The 18417-nt window shown below is 33.8% G+C and overlaps 2 protein-coding genes across 5 annotated transcripts in view; one reads left to right on the forward strand and one right to left on the reverse strand.

Annotated features, from left to right (window-relative positions):
* The first annotated feature begins 2067 nt into the window (after positions 1–2067).
* Positions 2068–11316, forward strand: LOC112015215 (surfeit locus protein 1). The gene is made up of 6 exons (XM_024047590.2): positions 2068–2323; positions 2438–2541; positions 5059–5297; positions 9502–9676; positions 9755–10038; positions 10909–11316. The coding sequence occupies exons 1-6, from the start codon at positions 2146–2148 to the stop codon at positions 10976–10978; spliced, it is 1050 nt and encodes a 349-aa protein (XP_023903358.2). The 5' UTR covers positions 2068–2145; the 3' UTR covers positions 10979–11316.
* A 4958-nt stretch (positions 11317–16274) lies between these two features.
* The window catches only part of LOC112015201 (uncharacterized), a 15929-nt gene continuing 13786 nt past the window's right edge, over positions 16275–18417 (reverse strand). For 2 of the 4 annotated variants that reach the window (XM_024047574.2, XM_024047573.2), the window contains exons 10-11: positions 17711–17868; positions 16275–16757 (exon numbers count right to left, since the gene is read on the reverse strand). In XM_024047574.2, the coding sequence (XP_023903342.1) occupies positions 16512–16757; positions 17711–17868 (404 nt within the window). In that variant the 3' untranslated portion in view covers positions 16275–16511. Of the gene's footprint in view, positions 16758–17710; positions 17869–18417 lie in introns of those variants that run through there. The other 2 variants (XM_024047575.2, XR_002883185.2) reach the window with 2 other exon arrangements.

Consider the following 18417-nt stretch of genomic DNA (forward strand, 5'->3'; position numbering starts at 1 on the left):
TGGAGCGGTTAGATCTGCGCCGAAGCTTGGTCTAGTGATGGCGCACGAGGTGAAGGCTTCCAGTGGTGCAACATTGACAAAGATTGGGCTCGAGGGTCGATGGAGATGGAGATGGTTTGGTGTCATTGGAACAGGTCAACAGATGGTGATCTAAAGGCTGGACCGTCGTCATCGTGGTGTTGGATGGCGAAACTTGAAATCGCCGTTGGGTTCGCGATGGAGGCTAACAGCGGCGCTGACTTCTTATGGGTCTAATATGCCTGTGTGGATTATGGGTATTCCTGATAAGGGTTTTCTTTATGGCAGATGGCTTTTATGTTGGTATTGTGGTTTGATGGGATGAGAAAACGAGAGAGAAGAAAACGAGAACATTAATTCATGTTCTTGGTCAAAACTGTGGCGTTTAAGAGAAAAGAAAACAAGAACAAGAGCACTGACTGTCTAGGTTTACTCATCGAAGCGGCAAGGCTGATTTCTGAGTTTGTGTTCTTGGATTTGAGTTTGTGTTCTTGTTGTTATTGTTTAAGACACACTTAGATCTCAATTCATGTAATTTTCAATTTTTAATTCAGTTTTTAATTTTTTTTATTTAGTTAAAATTAAAAAATTAATTTTTTTAATTTAGATGTTGACTTGGCATTTTTTAATGCCAAAAAATATTTTTTATTATTAATTTAAGCCATGTGAGCATTAATTTACTATTATTTATTCCTACTGTTTGCCACTTTAGCTTTTTTCGTTTCTGATGTAACGGCAAGGACCAAAACTAAAAGTATTTTTCAAGATAGGGACTAAAAGCGGTAAAAATAAAATATAGGAACTAAAATGGGAATCGCTTGAAAATGTATGGATTAAAAGTGGCTTTTCACCATAAAGTTATATATGCTATGAAATGTAAAGATGGCCAACCACAAGTTTTTATTATAAAGTCATTTTAACGGTTGATTTTAGAGTAATTGTTAATAAATCATATTAAAAAATTTTAACACGACTTTCATAAAAAATATAAAAAACTATCAGAAAAATTAATTGTTTTATCATTTTTTTTCATAAAATGTTTATAAAAATAGTTCTTAACCCAATGTTAGGGTATTAGTTAATTGAAGGAAAATGAAATGTTAATAAACGTTTATAAACATCTTAAACCAATGCCTTTTGATTGGTTATTGCTAGTTTCCCTTTGTTATATAGCTGCCACTAAGTTTTATTAAGTTCTAAATTTTAGATTTTTTAAGAGGCGAGATTTCAAAAGTTGAGGGGGCCGGAGTGTAAATTTCTGTTTAAGTTAGTAATTTTTATTACCTTCTCAAACTACAATTAAGGGAAAAATTAAAAAGTGAGGGGGCCTTGGCTCTGCTAGTGACAAAATCAAAATATCCTTGTCCTCAATTAAAAATTTCAAGAAAAAAAAAAAAAAAGCAAATCTTAATTCATTACATAGGCCTTGATCTCATGAATCAATTTAACCAGCAAAAATTAACATCCAAAGATTTGCTACAATTCTATTTTTCTTTTTGTTATTTATATCTATTAAATAGATTGAACCTAATTGCTAAGTTATACATACTGTGAGAAAAAAAAAAAAAAAAAAAAGAAATGTAGGAGCATCTGAATGCAGAAGCCGCATAGAGAAATGAATTCACGGCAAGTGCAAGCATAATCTGCTCCTCTCCATTTCGGCAACGTAAAGGGCTGTATACGCTATCCATTTCAAGCGCATCAGCTATGCTAACTAATTGCCTTTAAAATAAAAAGGAAATACCCAACAAAGCTTTATCATCATATTCTTATACATCTAAAACTCAATCTCAGACACACAGAGATAAGCACATGAATAAGTCTTCAGAAACATCTATGAATGACCCATGGGATGAGAGGCGCCACTGCTCTGCTATATATATAGTAAAACCCTACTTAGTACCACTATATTTTTTTAGTCCCTATATTATATGGGCTTCAGAGGCAGGCCCATTTATGACAAATGGGTTTTTCTGTTAACTATGATCCGACCCGGTAAGGCCCATTAAGTATGCCGAGTGATGAGTCCAAGGACCAAGGAAAGCCCTCCATAAACCCTCTCAAGAGTGAAGAGTCAGAGAGAAGAGAGGGAGTGAAGTGGAGAAATGAAATGAGAACAAGTTGAAGATGGCCATTTCCAGAAAGCTCTGTGAGCTCAGTAGAAATGGTGGAACCCTTAAGAGGAAGTGGGTCCCACTACCAACACAGCCACAAAAACTGTCTTCTTGCTTCTGTAGTAACAGTAGTAGTAGCAATAGTAGCTCCACCATTTCGTCCATACCTGAAATCCAATCCCAAAATCACGGTATGTATGACTGTATGCATGTATATTGTCCATGTAGCTGTGTTTTCTTCTTGGGTTTAGAGTTGTTTTTATTAATTGAAGGCTTATTTGTTTTGTTTTGTGGTTTTTATATAGGGAATGAGAGTCCTAGGTCCAGATTGTCTAAATGGTTGCTATTCCTTCCTGGAGCTTTCACTTTTGGCCTTGGCACTTGGCAGATTTTAAGAAGGCAGGAGAAGGTAATTCTAATACATTCTCTGTCTCTCTATTTCCCTTTCCAAATTTGTAGACCCAGACCCAGATATCCTAGGTTCAATTCTCTTGGATTACCTGATGCACGGTTCTAACAGGTGGGGTCGTGGTTTAGTCCCGAGTGATGTGTCCAGAGGACCCATTATCATAAAAAAAAAAAAAAAAAATGTCTCTAGTCTTTTCTATTAATATTTTTTTTCCCTACCCATTAGTATGTATGTTATGTGGTGCTTGTTTTCCTTTTTCATTTAAAAAAAATTTGGATTTTTTTTTGGTTTTCCATATTTACAAATTTTCAGAAATGTGTTGGACATACACAGCAGTTGGTGAAATGTTGCAGATTCATGAATTTTTTTTCTTTTTTCAAATACGTAAATTTAAATGCCAGATGCCTGATCAGTACACATGACATGGCTATGTAAGTGTTTTCTTTCAATTTACTTTGTTAAAAAAGTTATTTTAAAAAGAAGAAGAAAGAGACAAGTACTAACATTTTGTTCGGACACACACTGTTCTTACATACACATATAGGAGCAAATAAATGCTAATTACTAAGCTGTTGACAAGGGGATTTCAACTTCAACAAATACCTAAAGCTTGGAATGCTGTCACATTATGTGTCTTCTAGACAATTTGGCAAGAGGGAAAAAGATATATGGTTAGTTGCATTTTCAATATTTGGAGTATCTTGGATCATGCAGAGGAACATAGTTCAATTACTAAGTTGTTGACTAAGGGATTTCAACTTCAACAAATATCTAAAGCTTGGAATGCTGTCACATTATGTGTCTTCTGGACAATTTGGCAAGAGTGAATAGTATAACGTTTGTTTGTGTCAAGTTCCAACACCTGATGTCAAACAATCGTTGCTAAGATGCCATGGTTCTCTTAGGCAATATCCAATGACCAATCAGTTCTTCTTAGAGTTTTAATTAGCTTGCAGTTGAGTTTGTGGTTTACATTTTGGAGAAGTCTTGTATTATATATTCTTTCTCTTGTTTAAAATAAAATTATTTCTCAAAAAAAGAGTTTCTGTGACTTTTCCACTAAAACATTGTTGTAAATATTTGCAGAGGCAGCAATATGTAACGTGAATTATTTACTTAATGTTCAGTAAAATATATATTTAGAAGTCTTGTGAATGCTTGGTAGGATGAAAATAGATAGCATAAGATGTTGGAGAAAAATTTAAAGCATTACCATAGGAATTTTGATGCAGAACAGAAGTAGAAAAATAGGAAATAAGTAGTGACAACAGGAACAACTCTTATGGATCCTTAAGAGTGGTTGGTAGAAGCATTGATATATATAGACTTAAATATATATATATATATATATTATTTATTCTTTATTCTTTTATTATTTATTTTTATCAGTAAACGTCAATTTTATACAAAGAAATATAAGTGCAGCACAGCCAAAGTACACAGGCAGAGTAAAGTGCTGTCAAAAGTCATATGAAAGTACATAAATCCAAAAACTTTAGTTATCAGAGAAAGAATGACCAATGCTTCAGCAGATTATGATACTTATGCCTAATGCTTTATGAAGCTTCACCCTGCCTTTCACCTTTTAACCTTGCACATTGCCTATATGCTTCTAAGCTTATGTGTGTCCTCACAACAAACAGTACTTTTTGATTTTTTGGACAATATGATGGGTTGGCTCATTCTTATTGTGTCAAATTTATGTTTGTGACCATATCTGTATCCATGAGATTTAGTTAACAAAACCACCAAAAGCTTTGTGTCAAAGACTGAGTTGATTTGAGTTAAGTGGACTATTATGTTTGACAATGTTTTATATGTTTCAGATAAAAATGCTGGAATNACATTTTACTTATACCTTCAGCCTTGCACGTAGAAGATGGCAGGATGCTTTGTAAATTCGCATAATCTTAGTGCTTAACAGGTCTTATGCTGTCTCAGACAATTTTCAAGGCCGTAAAACTCATTTTAAGACTGTCTAAAATTTCTTCTTCTTTTTCAGTTTTTTTATTTATAAGTAGTAAGATTTCAAAGTTAAAGGGGAGATACTCTATGCACACTGGATGTGTGTATAGAAGATACTCATAAAAAATGAAAGCACAAATCATTGCATATGAATAGAGAGTGAATCAATGAAATCTAAGAATAGAAATTTACTCATTATTGTCTATGATCGGGACCACTTGAACAATGATCTTAAGAAGCCAGATTTCATCTCTTCTTTTCATTAAACATTCACTTCCTTCTCCCTCCATATGGTCCACATTAAACAAAGGTGGTGCCATTATAAGTAAGAGAGCTTCTATGTTTGCTATACCAGCTACAAAAAAACAGTACTTTTTGATTTTTTGGACAATATGATGGGTTGGCTCATTCTTATTGTGTCAAATTTATGTTTGTGACCATATCTGTATCCATGAGATTTAGTTAACAAAACCACCAAAAGCTTTGTGTCAAAGACTGAGTTGATTTGAGTTAAGTGGACTATTATGTTTGACAATGTTTTATATGTTTCAGATAAAAATGCTGGAATATAGACAGAATAGGTTGGAAATGGAACCTCTGATGCTTGACAATGTATCTCCATCAAATGGAAAATTGGATTCTCTGGAGTTCAGGAGGGTAAGGTGCAAAGGAGTTTTTGATGAGAAAAGATCAGTCTATGTGGGCCCACGTTCAAGAAGTATTTCAGGAGTGACTGAAAACGGCTACTATGTAATCACACCCCTTTTGCCCATCCCCAACAACACTGAGAGGTAAATGCAGCAGGAGTTTATTAGCTTCATTAGTCATTTTAATGTAACTCGCTACAATTTATCATACTTGCTCTCTTTCTTTGAAGTGTGTTATCCAATTAAGTTAAGTTGTTAGAGAGGGATTTTCTATATTTAAACTATGCTTGAGTTGTATTCTTTTTCTTTTACAATGTGTTAACCAATTAAGTTGTTAGAGGGGGATTGTCTATATTTAAACTATGTTTGAGTTATAATCCTTTTCTTTACAATAATTTCTCACATCTGATGTCTGAAGTTTTTCATGGAATAAATAACATTGTACTTTTTTTTGTTTAATGATTTGACAATACAATGGGAGATGAGGGATTTGAACCTTGGTTCTCCTAACAAAGGACAGCAAGCTATGCCACTACTCTACAAGGCTCTTGGCATCATAACAATGTACTTATTGTATTAAGTTTTAGTTTTCTAAGCTTAGTTAATCTGGTTTATATTCACTGCATTTACTGGGTATACCAACATATTTAATTGTATGCCTATTCTTTCAGCATCATCATCTATTACTTTTGCAACTCAATCATGACTTAAATAGACAATTTGTATGTATTACAAGATATAAACTAATAAATATTATAACAAACATAACTTCCAATATGACAATGCATATTGGCATAGTAAGTTTCTGGTCAAAAAACCTAATGATGAACTCACAAAAGTTAAGCTTACTTAAAAAAGAAACTATCCTGCACCCTATTGTAATATTTCTATTAATTTTTCTCATATTGGCTTGAAACCAAGCTCAAAGAAGCTGTTATATTCTACTAGCATCTTCACACGCACTATGCACATGTACAAAGTTTTTTTTTAATAAAAAAATAATATTATTAAGTCTTAATCACAAGTAGTTATAGTTTATGTATAAAACATGTGTCCTGATTTTGTGGAAGTTAAATTTTTTACATTTACTTTTTATTTGTTTTATTCTATCTTTTTATTTTAAGAATGTGGCTTTTTAATGTGTGCAGAGTATATTTGGGGCTTGTTAGTGGGAGTAGAATTTCATGGACGGTTTTTAATTTCTCAATTTACCTGTATGTCCTTAATATGATTATTTTTTGGAAGAATACAAAAATGGACACTAAAGCGTTCTATTCCAACTATATATATGACCTTAGAAAAACGAGGGGGGGGGAAGGGATTACTACCTGACTAGTATAATAATAAATAAATAAATAAAAAGAGAAACTAAATAGAAATAGCAATTAATACTATTGTGTCCAAATTGTTGGTCCCGTATTCCCTTTTGGGATGTCCCAAAAGTTTGTCCTCTCTGAAAAGTTAATAAATTTCCTAACCTATCCTTTATTTGAAAAGTAAATGCCATTCTTTCACTTAAGTTTGGATTAATGACGGTAGTTTTGGTAATTTGTAAGACAACATTAAAAAGGCATTCCCTCAAAAAATTTGATTTTCTAAACAAGACCAGCAATATGGTTAGGGCAGTTTGGGGTAGAGGAGGCAAGGCTTTGTAGGAGGGTGATAGCTATGAAATTTGGGGAAGAGGGGGGTGGACTTCCAGGTTGGGTAGGTGTTCACATGGTTCTGGTCTTTGGAAAAACATTAGAATAGGTTGGGAAACCTTTAGTTATTGTACTTGGTTTGTGAATGGGATGGAGAATTGGGTGCGATTTTGGCATGATTGTTGGTGTGGTGACCATCCACTTAAAGCGGTCTTCCTGGTCTTGTATGAGATTGCCATTGATAGGGAGGCTTTTGTAAGGTCATCTTTGGTGAGGCAAGGTATGGGGGAGAGGAGTTGGGACGTGAGGTTCCTTCACGATTTTAATGATTGGTAGGTCGCATTAGTGGTGAAGTTTCTCGAAATTTTGGAGACTAACACCCTTCAACTAAGAGTGGGGAATGTATGAGGTGGAAGTTGGGGACTTCCATATCTGTTCTTATTATAATAAGCTTAGAGGTTCTTATTCTGTCATCATCCTGTGGAAAGGCATTTGGGGGGTTAAGGCACCTAGACAGGTTTCCTTCTTTGTTTGGATTGCAGCATGGGGAAAAATACTCACTAGTGATAATTTGAGGAGAAGAGGATTTTCTATTGTGGATTGGTGTTATATGTGTCGGTATATTGGGGAGACTGTGGATCATCTAATGATTCACGTCAAGAGGGCTTATCTTTTGTGGAGCTCTGTCGTTAGAACATTTGCAGTCTCTTGGGTTTTACAAGGAAGGGTGATAGACTTACTATTTGGATGGAGGAATTGGTTGGGGAAGTACTTGTCTAATATTTGGAATTTGAAGTATTGTGTTTGATGTGGTGCATTTGGAGGGAGTGCAATTATTGTACGTTTGAAGATGTGGAGAGTTCGGGGAATCAACTCCTTGCCTAGTTTATGGGCTCTCTGTTTGATTGGTCTCAGGCTTGGGGACTCACACCTAGTGATTCCCTTCCAATGTTTATAGATTTGCTTCTTCCTTGTTCATAGTTTTTTTTTTGGGGGAAATTACACTTTGCCCACCTGTGGTTTTTTTGAAAAACACTTTACCCCCCTGTGGTTTAAAAAATGGCACTTTACCCACCTGTGGTCGTATCTGTTAACAATTCGTTGCCCACCTATGGCCTTGCCATTACTCTAACACAATTTAACTTAAAAACATATTAGAAAGTGAATCAAACACACTGAAAAGCCAATATCATTACTGAACAGCTTTGAGCACTTTGAAGTTTCTGTTGTACAAAGAGAAGCTAACATAGTAGCTTCATATGTCATATGTATTCAAGTTAATCTTTGATTGAATTTTTTTATGTGAACTATTGGACAGAGCAGTTCAAAGCTCCGATTCATATTCAATCTTTAAGAGATTCTCTACAAATTCATATTCAATTTTTTTTATGTGAATTTTTTTTAAAGCGTTGATTTTAAACAAAGTCCTTCTCATTTCCTTTGCCTTCTCTTCCTTTATCTAACGCCACCTTAACCAAGTTCTCTGGTTTTAGAACTTACTCACATAACGAAACCCAAAAAACTAATTTATAAACCCCAATATTTTTAATTTTATACCCAGGATTCTTGGTGTTTCTTTCTTTTCCCTTAATTTTGAGGTCTGTTTTCTCTTTTGTTTATCTAATTGTTGGTATTCACAGTTTGATTTCTCTGTGGGAAATTTTTGAAATCTTCTTCTGGGTACATGTTTCCCAGATCTGGGTTCGTGTCCTAACTTCTGCTTTTATCAGTATCCTTTGAGTTGTCCTCATTCTCTTTTGATGACTACAATTTAGTTTTTTCTTTTCCACTTCCAGAGCTTGAATCAGGCTTCCCAAGCATGTATCAGCGATACCTTCCTCAGTCTTGGGCATCAATTTCTGCAATTTCAAAAAAAATAAAAAAATAAAAACCCTAGGTTAGAGAACGTACTTGGAATTTCACTCTAGAGGGGTATTCCTCAAACTCTGTCACAGGGGTTTTGATCGGAATGGTAATCGAAAGTGATTATGAAAATTTCACTTGATGATCTTCATGGAGTGGCTGAATCTGACGATAGAGAGTGAAGAGTGTGGCATCAGGTTTCTTTCGCTTGGTTGTAGTGTGTTTGATTCACTTTCTAAAATGCTTTTAAGTTAAATTGTGTTAGAGTAACGGCAAGGCCACAGGTGGGTAATAGACTACTAACAGATAGGACCACAGGTGGGTAAAGTACCATATTTTAAACCACAAGTAGGCAAGTGCAATTTCCCTTATTCATTTTTTTTTTCCCTTTTCTTTGTATATCTTTGCTTCTTTGTGATCTTTTCTCATGAAGTGGTCTTTTTTCATTGACATTGAACATATAAAAAATATATGGGACGGAGGTAGTAAAATATATCTTGACATTGAACTTATGTTAGATGCACCTATCATAGTGATAGATGTTCCCACAGGTGATCAAAAAAATCCAGTTGCAAGGGCTCTTTGATTTTATTGATGTGCCAAATATTGGCTCAAACAATTTGAAATAACTTGTTGGCTTAGATTGTATCCTAGATTTGGGAGTATTCTCAACAAGCAGTGTTTTGTACCATAAAAAATTAAAGTAGGGTTCTACTGTCTTGGGGAGGAAAATTTTCAAGGTTTTATCCTCTCCTTCATATCTTAAAAAAAAAGGTTGTATTGTCTTGACTGATTGATGGTTTGTTGTATTAGCTAAAGTATATTGAATATTTTTCTTCCAGCATGCAGTCACCAATTTTGGTTAACAGAGGATGGGTTCCTCGTAGTTGGAAAGAAAAGTCTTTGGAAGATTTACAATCCAGCGAACTTCCTTCCAATACAGCAACCCCATCTGTCAAAGATAGCGAAAGCAGCTCTTGGTGGAGGATTTGGTCTAAGAAGCCCAAAAATATTGAGGTTTGTTTTGGTAGTTACTTGATGCCTTGTTCAGGTGGGGCATATCAAAGATACAATCTAAATTTTTTCAACTTACAGGTCAATGCCCCTGCTGTCATTCCTTCAGAAGTTGTTGGAGTAGTTCGTGGGAGTGAGAAGCCTAGCATATTTGTTCCAGCAAATGATCCAGGTTCCTGTCAGTGGTTCTATGTTGATGTTCCTGCATTGGCTCATGCTGCTGGACTTCCTGAGAATACTATCTACATTGAAGACATAAACGAAAATGTCAATCTAAGTAACCCATACCCGATTCCAAAAGATGCTAATACCTTGATTCACAGTTCAGTAATGCCACAGGACCATCTTAATTATACATTCACATGGTATGCTTTTGCATCTTTAGATACACCAAATTTCGGATGCACTTGCAATCCCCTTCTGAAAAGACTGGTTTGCTGTTACTGCATTCATAATCATTCTTTATTCATTTTTGCCTTGATCTCAGTTTATATTCCTCATGATTGTTCCAAGAATGGAAGGAGTTCATCTTCCAATTGTCATGTTTGTTTACCATTTTGTGGACCTATATATAGGCCAGGAGTGCCAGTATGATATTTCCCTGGTCAATTGGGAAATAATCAAATTAATTTGATTCGTTAATTTTAATATATAATGAAAACTAGTCAACAAATTGTTAGTGAAAAGAACAATCTGTTCTGTTAAAGGTTCATACTAAGTTATGCTAGTTGCATGTTAAGCAGCTACCAACTTACCATAAACTTCTCAAAGCCACAGATGATTCAAAGCTTTCATATACTTATTCTGGAAAGGGTAAAATGCTTACTCTATTCTGGATATAATCTATATTTGAAGAAGGCATAATTTAGATATTTGTTTTAAGTTCTATTGGAACATCTTTATGTAAAGCAAAAGCTAGTGTTACTTCAAACATCGTTTCTGTTAATCAAACTATCAAAATGTTTTGATCACTGTACATCAATGAAAGAAAAACATGCTTGTGGGTTTTGGTTGATGTGGGAGTCATAAATCCCAAAACGTATTTTAGCATGTTATTGCACTCTTCTACATACTAGTTGTTTACTTAATTATATAATATGTTGAAGATATGAAATCCACACATATTTCCACAAGCAACAGGCCAACAGAATTATAAGATAAATTCTCTCGCAAGGTTAAGAAATTCTGGGACATACTACATTACCTTTTCTGATGTCATGCTTTATTCTGCTCAGGTACTCTCTATCTGCTGCTGTCACGTTTATGGCTTTCAAAAGATTAAGGCCCAAAAAGAGTCGGAGATAGCATTTTCTCATCAGCGGTAACTTTTACCAATCATTGTTCTTCCTTTAGATCTCATCCATGAATTTGATTTAGGAGAACACGGAGAAGTTAAATCCACTTCCCATCAATACTGTCAGTGAAATGAGAGAATTTTACTGTCTTTATCAAAATGAGCAGAATTTTAACTGTTGACAATATTTGTCTTTTCATAAGGTCTTAGTTGACAGGAAAATGTTTTGTGGATCAGCTGCTTTCATCATTAAATAAGCTTACATGAGGGCAGTCAAGTCGATGGAAAATAATGTTTTATTTTCTGTTTTAATATAGTGAAAAGTCTCTCTTACAAATCTTGCATTGAAGCTGTTTCTCTCTACCTTTTCTTTGTTTGGTGTACATGATGTACTTTCCAGTTTAACAGAGGATTCCATTGGCCCTATATAGAGATAAATTGTGATTAAAGTAGTCTTAACAATATGGAATTAGACTTCATTGGGTGGAAAGGTGTACAATTATGAAGTTAGCTCATGAAGTTATATTGTACCTCTCTCTCTCTCTCTCTCACTCTCTCTCTCTCTGCAGTAATCATCTACATCACCTTGTAGCTTCACCACTTTGTGACTTCAACAGAGTAAAGCTACTACATCCATAACAACTTCACAACAAATCCTAGGTTGCAAGTTGATATTGGTGGATAAAAAAGTGATGTTAGTAGTGGGCTTATATTATAACCAATAATAACTTGCTACTTAGGATTTTTTTTTTTAAAAAAGTTGTGAAAATATTGTGCACATAGCATTACACTTTCAACAAAAATATCCAGGGTTCAAATGTCTCCAACTCATTGTAAATAGCAAAACATGTTTTGAATTTAAAAAATGGGATTATCCCTTCTAAAAGCTGAGAAGGATTACAAAAAAAGAAGGCCAGCATGAAGCACTTAGCACATTCTCGGTAGAGTGAATAGATTTTACCTCTTTTAAGTGGCACAAGGGGGTGGAGCTGAGGCCTAGATTGTTGTAGCTCCATTTAGTGTGTTAGTCCCTGCCCTGCAATGATCAAAGTATAAGTAATGTTGAGCAATTTTGGAGAAAATTGTGGAGTGAGTGGGTTAGTAACAAAAACTTAAATGTAATTTGGTAAAGTGGACAATATATACTCTCAAACCCGAACTGTGAATAATGGGCGCCTGAAACAGCACGTTTGCTTTTTTGAATTGTCGCCTTGGAGGACTGGTGCTTTAGTTGTCCACAATGATGTAGTAAATAACTTGTTGAACCGTCTTCATGAACCTGATATTGAAGCTTTTTATGCCATCGCTTGGATCCTCTGGTGTTTGGGAAATTAGGCCAAAGTTGAATAACAAAGACCATGTCCAAATAGACTTGGTTGAGATTTTGTTGCTTATGCCATGGAATACATGGAAATTACACTCATCTGTTAAGTTCGTTGACCTAAGATTCTAGAGCATTGATCTTGCAATATTTGCAAAAGCACTCATGTTTCAGTTTCTTGGTTAGAAGTTTTCCCCATCATTCATAGCATCTTGTCGCTCCTGATGTATAATCTTAATGTTTCTATAGTAAATTTTCTATCAGTGGTAACTAAAAAATGGTGAGTTAGAGTTGATATAATTTTTGTTTGAGCTCTTCTACAAATATATAAAAATCTCACAATATTTTCATAACAAGCTGAAATATTTTCCAACCGTGACTCAAAATAAAATAAAAGGGAAAAAAAAAATCCCTGAACCCATTACAACTCAAAACAAGCCTATTGAGCGAATGTTATAAGATTTTGTTATGACTAAAACCTTTCCCATTTTTTTAATATTATTTGGTACCTTTTTATTTTACTAGATTTCTAATGAAGTGTCACTTAAAAATTAATAATGACACAAAAGATATGGATAAAATATTAGCAACTCATCATCTTTAAGCAAATCAAAACTTTCTCATCTTTGAGTAACTTCTAAGCTAGACTCAACCCTAACACAACTCTATTGATACAACCCAATTTTGACATGTTTTGACACTAGAATTTACCAACAAATTTATGAACCATGACATTGTTAATATATATATATATATATATTTTAATTAGGAGATTTGACTTAACTTATACTTCATTCAAATTATATATATATATATATATAATAAATCAAGAATATTTTGGAAGGAATAAACATTTTTTGTAAGGTTTCTATGAATAAATTAAACATTTTCTACTTTTCAACCTATAATGGTTGGACTTTGCTGGATTTTTAAGCAACATTATTTTTCTTCTAGAATTATGACTCTGTATGGAGGAAAAATGGTATTTGCCGTTGATTTACTTGAATTAAAAAAGAAGTTAACGTGTGTCAGGAGGAATAGTCTCATCATTGAGTGGTCTTGTCTAGTAACTCTAGTCTTGCCGTATGGGTTACAGTCTTGCCACTTGCATTTTTTGAAAAAAAAAATTAAAAAAGTATTAAAAAAAAGGTGCCATATGGGTTAGTCACTATGTCAATAAAATGGAACAAACTTCTTAGATTTGCACTAAAGTAAAATTTGGGAAAATTTTCAGATTTGTGTGTGAAAATAAAATAAAAGAAATACTTTTATTGGATGATAAGTATAAGAAATCTGTGCTTTGAGCTTTAACTGGAATAAAATGTCAAGGAAGACTATCAAAAACTTATCTTGAGACATTTGCTAGTTTGGATGATATGTCTTTCTCAAAAAGCAAGCTGCTTTCAGCCAGAAGCAAGCTCAAAGCCCAGCAGTTCCCTAACATCACAGTTAACATTATCTATTATTGGCATGCACCACCAAAGTTATGTTCTCCCCCTCTAACTCACTTACCTTCTCTTCCTTACATTTTGGATTCATCTCATTAGCTGTAATTAATGTTTATCATGTTTATTTAGTTTAACTGTAAAGCCTTGGAACATTATCTCTATTTGATTAATTTGTCAAATCATGGCATTTCTTCTTCCTCAATTAAAAGTAACTCGCACATAAATGCTAGAGGAAGTTGCTAAAAATTATGACATTATCCCTATCTAACTAATTTGTTTCTTCTTCGGAATTACCACTTTTATTTGGAATTCAAATTAACTCACACTAAAGTGTAACTTGCACATAAATGCCAGAGGAAGTTGCCGAAGTGATTAACACTGCCAGTCACAACCATACTCCGTCACAAGTCACATCCATACACGGCCACCAAATACACACCACTACCACCTTGTCTTTAGATCCATAAATGGGTATTAGTTTATGTGTTTGGTTTTAGTGAAAACAGAGGAGATGAAATAGAATGAACGTGCTATTTTAGATTACCATTGAAAGGCATTACTGCACTGAGAAAATTTAGATGCCTTGACTTAATTCTTGAACTTGATTTACAGAGACCGATTTTGGTGAGGAATTATAGTTCGATTGCTTGAAATTGTTTTGTTATTTTGTTTTGGGGGGGGCGGTGGGGGTGTTGTTTTAATTTATGCTTAGAAGCTATGAGAAGTTGTTTAAAGATGGGACCAAATTGAAAATGTCTAGCTTCGGTGTTGTCTGCCTACTTTGTAACGATTATGAATGTGTGATACTGCTTTGGCTATTTGGAGGTCTTGATGTAATTTTTTTTTTCAGTGTACCAGTACCACAAATTGGACTAGGTGGATTTGGTGGCGGTGTTTGGCCGTTGTTTACTTCAGCAATTTGGTGGTGGTGATGGACAAGTGATGGCGGGTAGTGGTGGGAATGTGTATGGTTATTTATTTATTTTAAGAAACTTAAATAAGAAAAGACAAAAAATTGTCATTTACTAATTTACTCAAATGGACAATAGATAAGTTTTTTATTCATGAAGTATAGTAAATGTGGAAAAGTGGGACAAAAGATTTGCACACCCATTTTTTTAATAGCTATTTTCTTATGGAATTATATTGAGACAAAACATATATGCTCAAAATTTAATCATGTTTGGTGTTCTTGACTTCTTGTTAATGTTTTGGAACTTGTTACTCATTTCTATTTTATTTAATAGAATATCATCTGTTTGGATGCAAAAATAATAATAATAATAATAATTAATTTTGTTTAAAAATATTTAAAAATAAAAATGGCCCCATCCATAGTACATCGTTTTAACCTTTGAAACTTTATTGATGGATGATAAATCAATTTTATTCACTTAGGGATCAGTGGATCACCAATAAATTAAAGAGAGAGAAAAGAGAAAAGTTAACAAAGGGTGAAAAAAATGATCGCATGGTAGTAAAATAGAGAGAGGAGAAGAACGCGTCTCAAAATGACAATTTTGTTTTGGTGAAAAGCGTTTAATCATGGAGCTAACAACAAATCCAAGGTCTTAAAAATCAAATAAAAGATATTGATGATTTTTTGGAACTTGCTGCTCCTTTCTTTTGTATTCTTTGCTTTATTTTAATAAAATATTCTCCGTTTGCATGCAAAATAAGTAAATAAACAAATTTTTATAAAATAAAAATAAAGAGAGAGGGAGAGAGAGAGAGAGCAAAGAAAAAGGATCATATAATAGTAGAGAAAGGAAAAGAACACATCTCAAATGACGGATTTGCTTTGGTGAAAGGTGTATCATGGAACTAGTAAAACATCAAAAAATGAACAGTGAGGTATAATTGTCAATTTAAATGATATCTAATTTTCTTCTTTCTTTTCAATTGTAATTTTTGAAAAAATCAAACAAGGGCAAATGGTAAATTCCAACCATTTCTCTCCCCTCTACTCTTTCTTTCGAAACTTCCAAACAGTGTTATCTATAGTACTATAGTAGAATAATACTTACTATATTAATATTGAATTATTGATCAGAGCCTACCATTTTGACATCAAAACATGGATCAGTTTATGAACATGATTGAAAAAACTATATAGACTTCATCACAAAGTGAGAGTGAAAGATGGTGGAAGAAGACTTATGGTACATTTGAATTGAGGGAGAGGCAAGGAAAGTAGAGTAGATTTGACCCAAAATTAACCTATTTTCAACAAACTCTACTCTACTCCCCTCCACTTACCCTCTCTCCTCTCTCAATCCAAACGGACCCTTAGTAGCAAAAGCATTTTTGGTCTATGTTCTTCGACAATATTTGTAGGTACCAATGCAGAGCACAAGTTCAAGAGAAAGATAATGCCACATGAATTTTTTTGCTGAATTAATGCCACATGAATTTGGCTTGTCATTCGATAATAATCTTAGACACAGCAAAGATTTACTGTACGCTCTCATATGACTGTTAAAAGCTACAGTTTACTGTACAATTTCCTAAATGAAAATGTGTGTGAGGGAGAGAAACTGAGCAGGACAAGACAACAGATAATATCAATTTCCTTTGATGTTGTGTACTGTACAAATTTTGTACATGAATTACTAAAGAATAAAAATCAAAGAATACAAAAAAAGGAAGCTGTTGGCTCACCTCACTAAAGGCTGCTAACAAACCATATCAAAAATGGAAACAAAAACAAATGAAAATGCAGATCAAAAGAATGAAATGAATATAAAACAAACAAAAACAAGAAAAAAAAGGGCTTCAAGATATACATTTCACAAGCAAAGGAAACATGGATGTTCCTGCATGGATTGCCTTCACCAATGCCACGAACTGGAACAGACTGTCTTCAGAGAACCACCTGATCATCCATGTTACAGGGCTTGAAGCTGTTTTTTCATCATTGATTGCTGCAACCTTCTTGTCAGCTTTGGCAGAGGAGCAGAATACTGATGCTGTACATTTCAAAGCTACGGTCACACACCAACTCTCTCTAGTCTCAATGACCTAGAAATGGAGTTTAGATATGAATCAAATATTTTGCACACCTCCAATGATTTTTTTCTTTTTTCTTTTTTTTTTTGGTTAGAAAAAAATCTTGGTTTAAGTAATGGAGCAATGAGGCAAGGAAAACAACAAATATTAAAATATATCCTTTTTTTTATAATAAAATTCCTTCAATTAAAGAAAGACCACAATGTCACAACTAAGCATGGCATGCATAAACCCTTGACTACCATCTATTATAGACATACCTTTCCATTGCAGGCTCTAGAAGATATTAACTAAAGAATACAAAGACAATGATCACAAAAATCCACAAAAGAAATAATAAATATGTCAAACCAGAAACATGTTAGCATCTAAGAATTTGGGAAAGAAAAACAAAAATCTTCTATACAATATAGGAAACTAGAAAATGCTTACAAATGTACACAATGTTGCTCATTCAGAATAATAAGTAATCCTTTCGCTATGATCTACTACAATGTTATCCAGTAGAGACTGAACAATATATCAACATAGAAGTGAAGAAAGTTATCAATGATAATGATGATAACTGTAACTTAACTAGTAATAATAAATAATCCTTTTGCTATGATAACATGTTTCATCAACCAAAAGACACACGCACATGTGATACCCCAAATTGTTTGTTCGATTGTATGATGTGCAACATGTGCCGAGTCCCACGATGGGTTTTTACTAGGTGGATCTCGGATTTATAAGTGCAGATGTCGTTAGTGCTTTCTTCGGGTTGTTACACAACATGTTTCATCAACCAAAAAAAAAAAAAAAACAGAAGAAAAAAAACACACATGTCAAACCAGGAACATAATATTAGTGACTCATGAGATAGAAAAGAATACTTAGCAATTTAGGTGAATGTGATGAATAAAACTAGCAAATGCTTATAAATGTAGGCCTCAAGGAAAGCTTTAGTAAATTCAAAAAGTTACCATCTCAGATATGTCAACGATGGAGCAATATGAATCAACTGAGAAATATGGAGGCAAAGATGAATCCATTGAAAGGGAGCTGAACTGCACAAGGTCCTCAATACAAATAAGCAGATTGTCTCCAATGACAAACAATGATCTTGAATGCCATGATACCTCTGTTGCATGTGAGTAGAAAATTTAGCATTGCCGTAGAACTTATGGTCATGTAAAAGTAATCATATATTTATAAAACTATTCAACAGATATCCTTTATTCCTCTTTTAAAAGTAGAACATAGGTTCAAAAATTTTAGAGCTGAGCACAATTCTTTCAACTTGGTGAAAAAGTAACAGCTCAGATCATGTACAAGAACTCTGTTCCTCCAATAAGTACATGCACACAAGTGAGCTGATATAGAACATTTCAAAAAATTTAGAGCTGAGTACAATTCTTTCAACTTGGTGAAAAAGCAACAGCTCAGATCATGTACAAGAACTCTGTTCCTTCGGTAAGTACATGCACACAAGTGAGCTGATATAGAACATTGTTGATGCTATACCTATTCAAGGGGTATCCATTTTATTCAAGAGATGGTAATTCCACATTCTGAATAAATTTTGGATACAAGCATCACTAAGCAACAAACCAACATTGAACATCATTAAAGTTTATCTTTGTTGGTGTTAGTTAAATTGTTTGCCTAGTTTAATTATTTATTTTTGTAA

This window comes from Quercus suber, unplaced genomic scaffold (genome assembly GCF_002906115.3).
Source record: "Quercus suber isolate HL8 unplaced genomic scaffold, Cork oak 2.0 scaffold_296, whole genome shotgun sequence".
NCBI lineage: Eukaryota > Viridiplantae > Streptophyta > Magnoliopsida > Fagales > Fagaceae > Quercus > Quercus suber.

Bases quoted from the DNA above. Each gene is read 5' to 3' on its own strand.
- LOC112015215 (XM_024047590.2), top strand. From the start codon at position 2,146: ATGGCCATTTCCAGAAAGCTCTGTGAGCTCAGTAGAAATGGTGGAACC. The intron at 2,542-5,058 runs GTAATTCTAATA...TATATGTTTCAG, and splicing joins TTTTAAGAAGGCAGGAGAAG to ATAAAAATGCTGGAATATAG. The intron at 9,677-9,754 runs GTTTGTTTTGGT...TTCAACTTACAG, and splicing joins AGAAGCCCAAAAATATTGAG to GTCAATGCCCCTGCTGTCAT.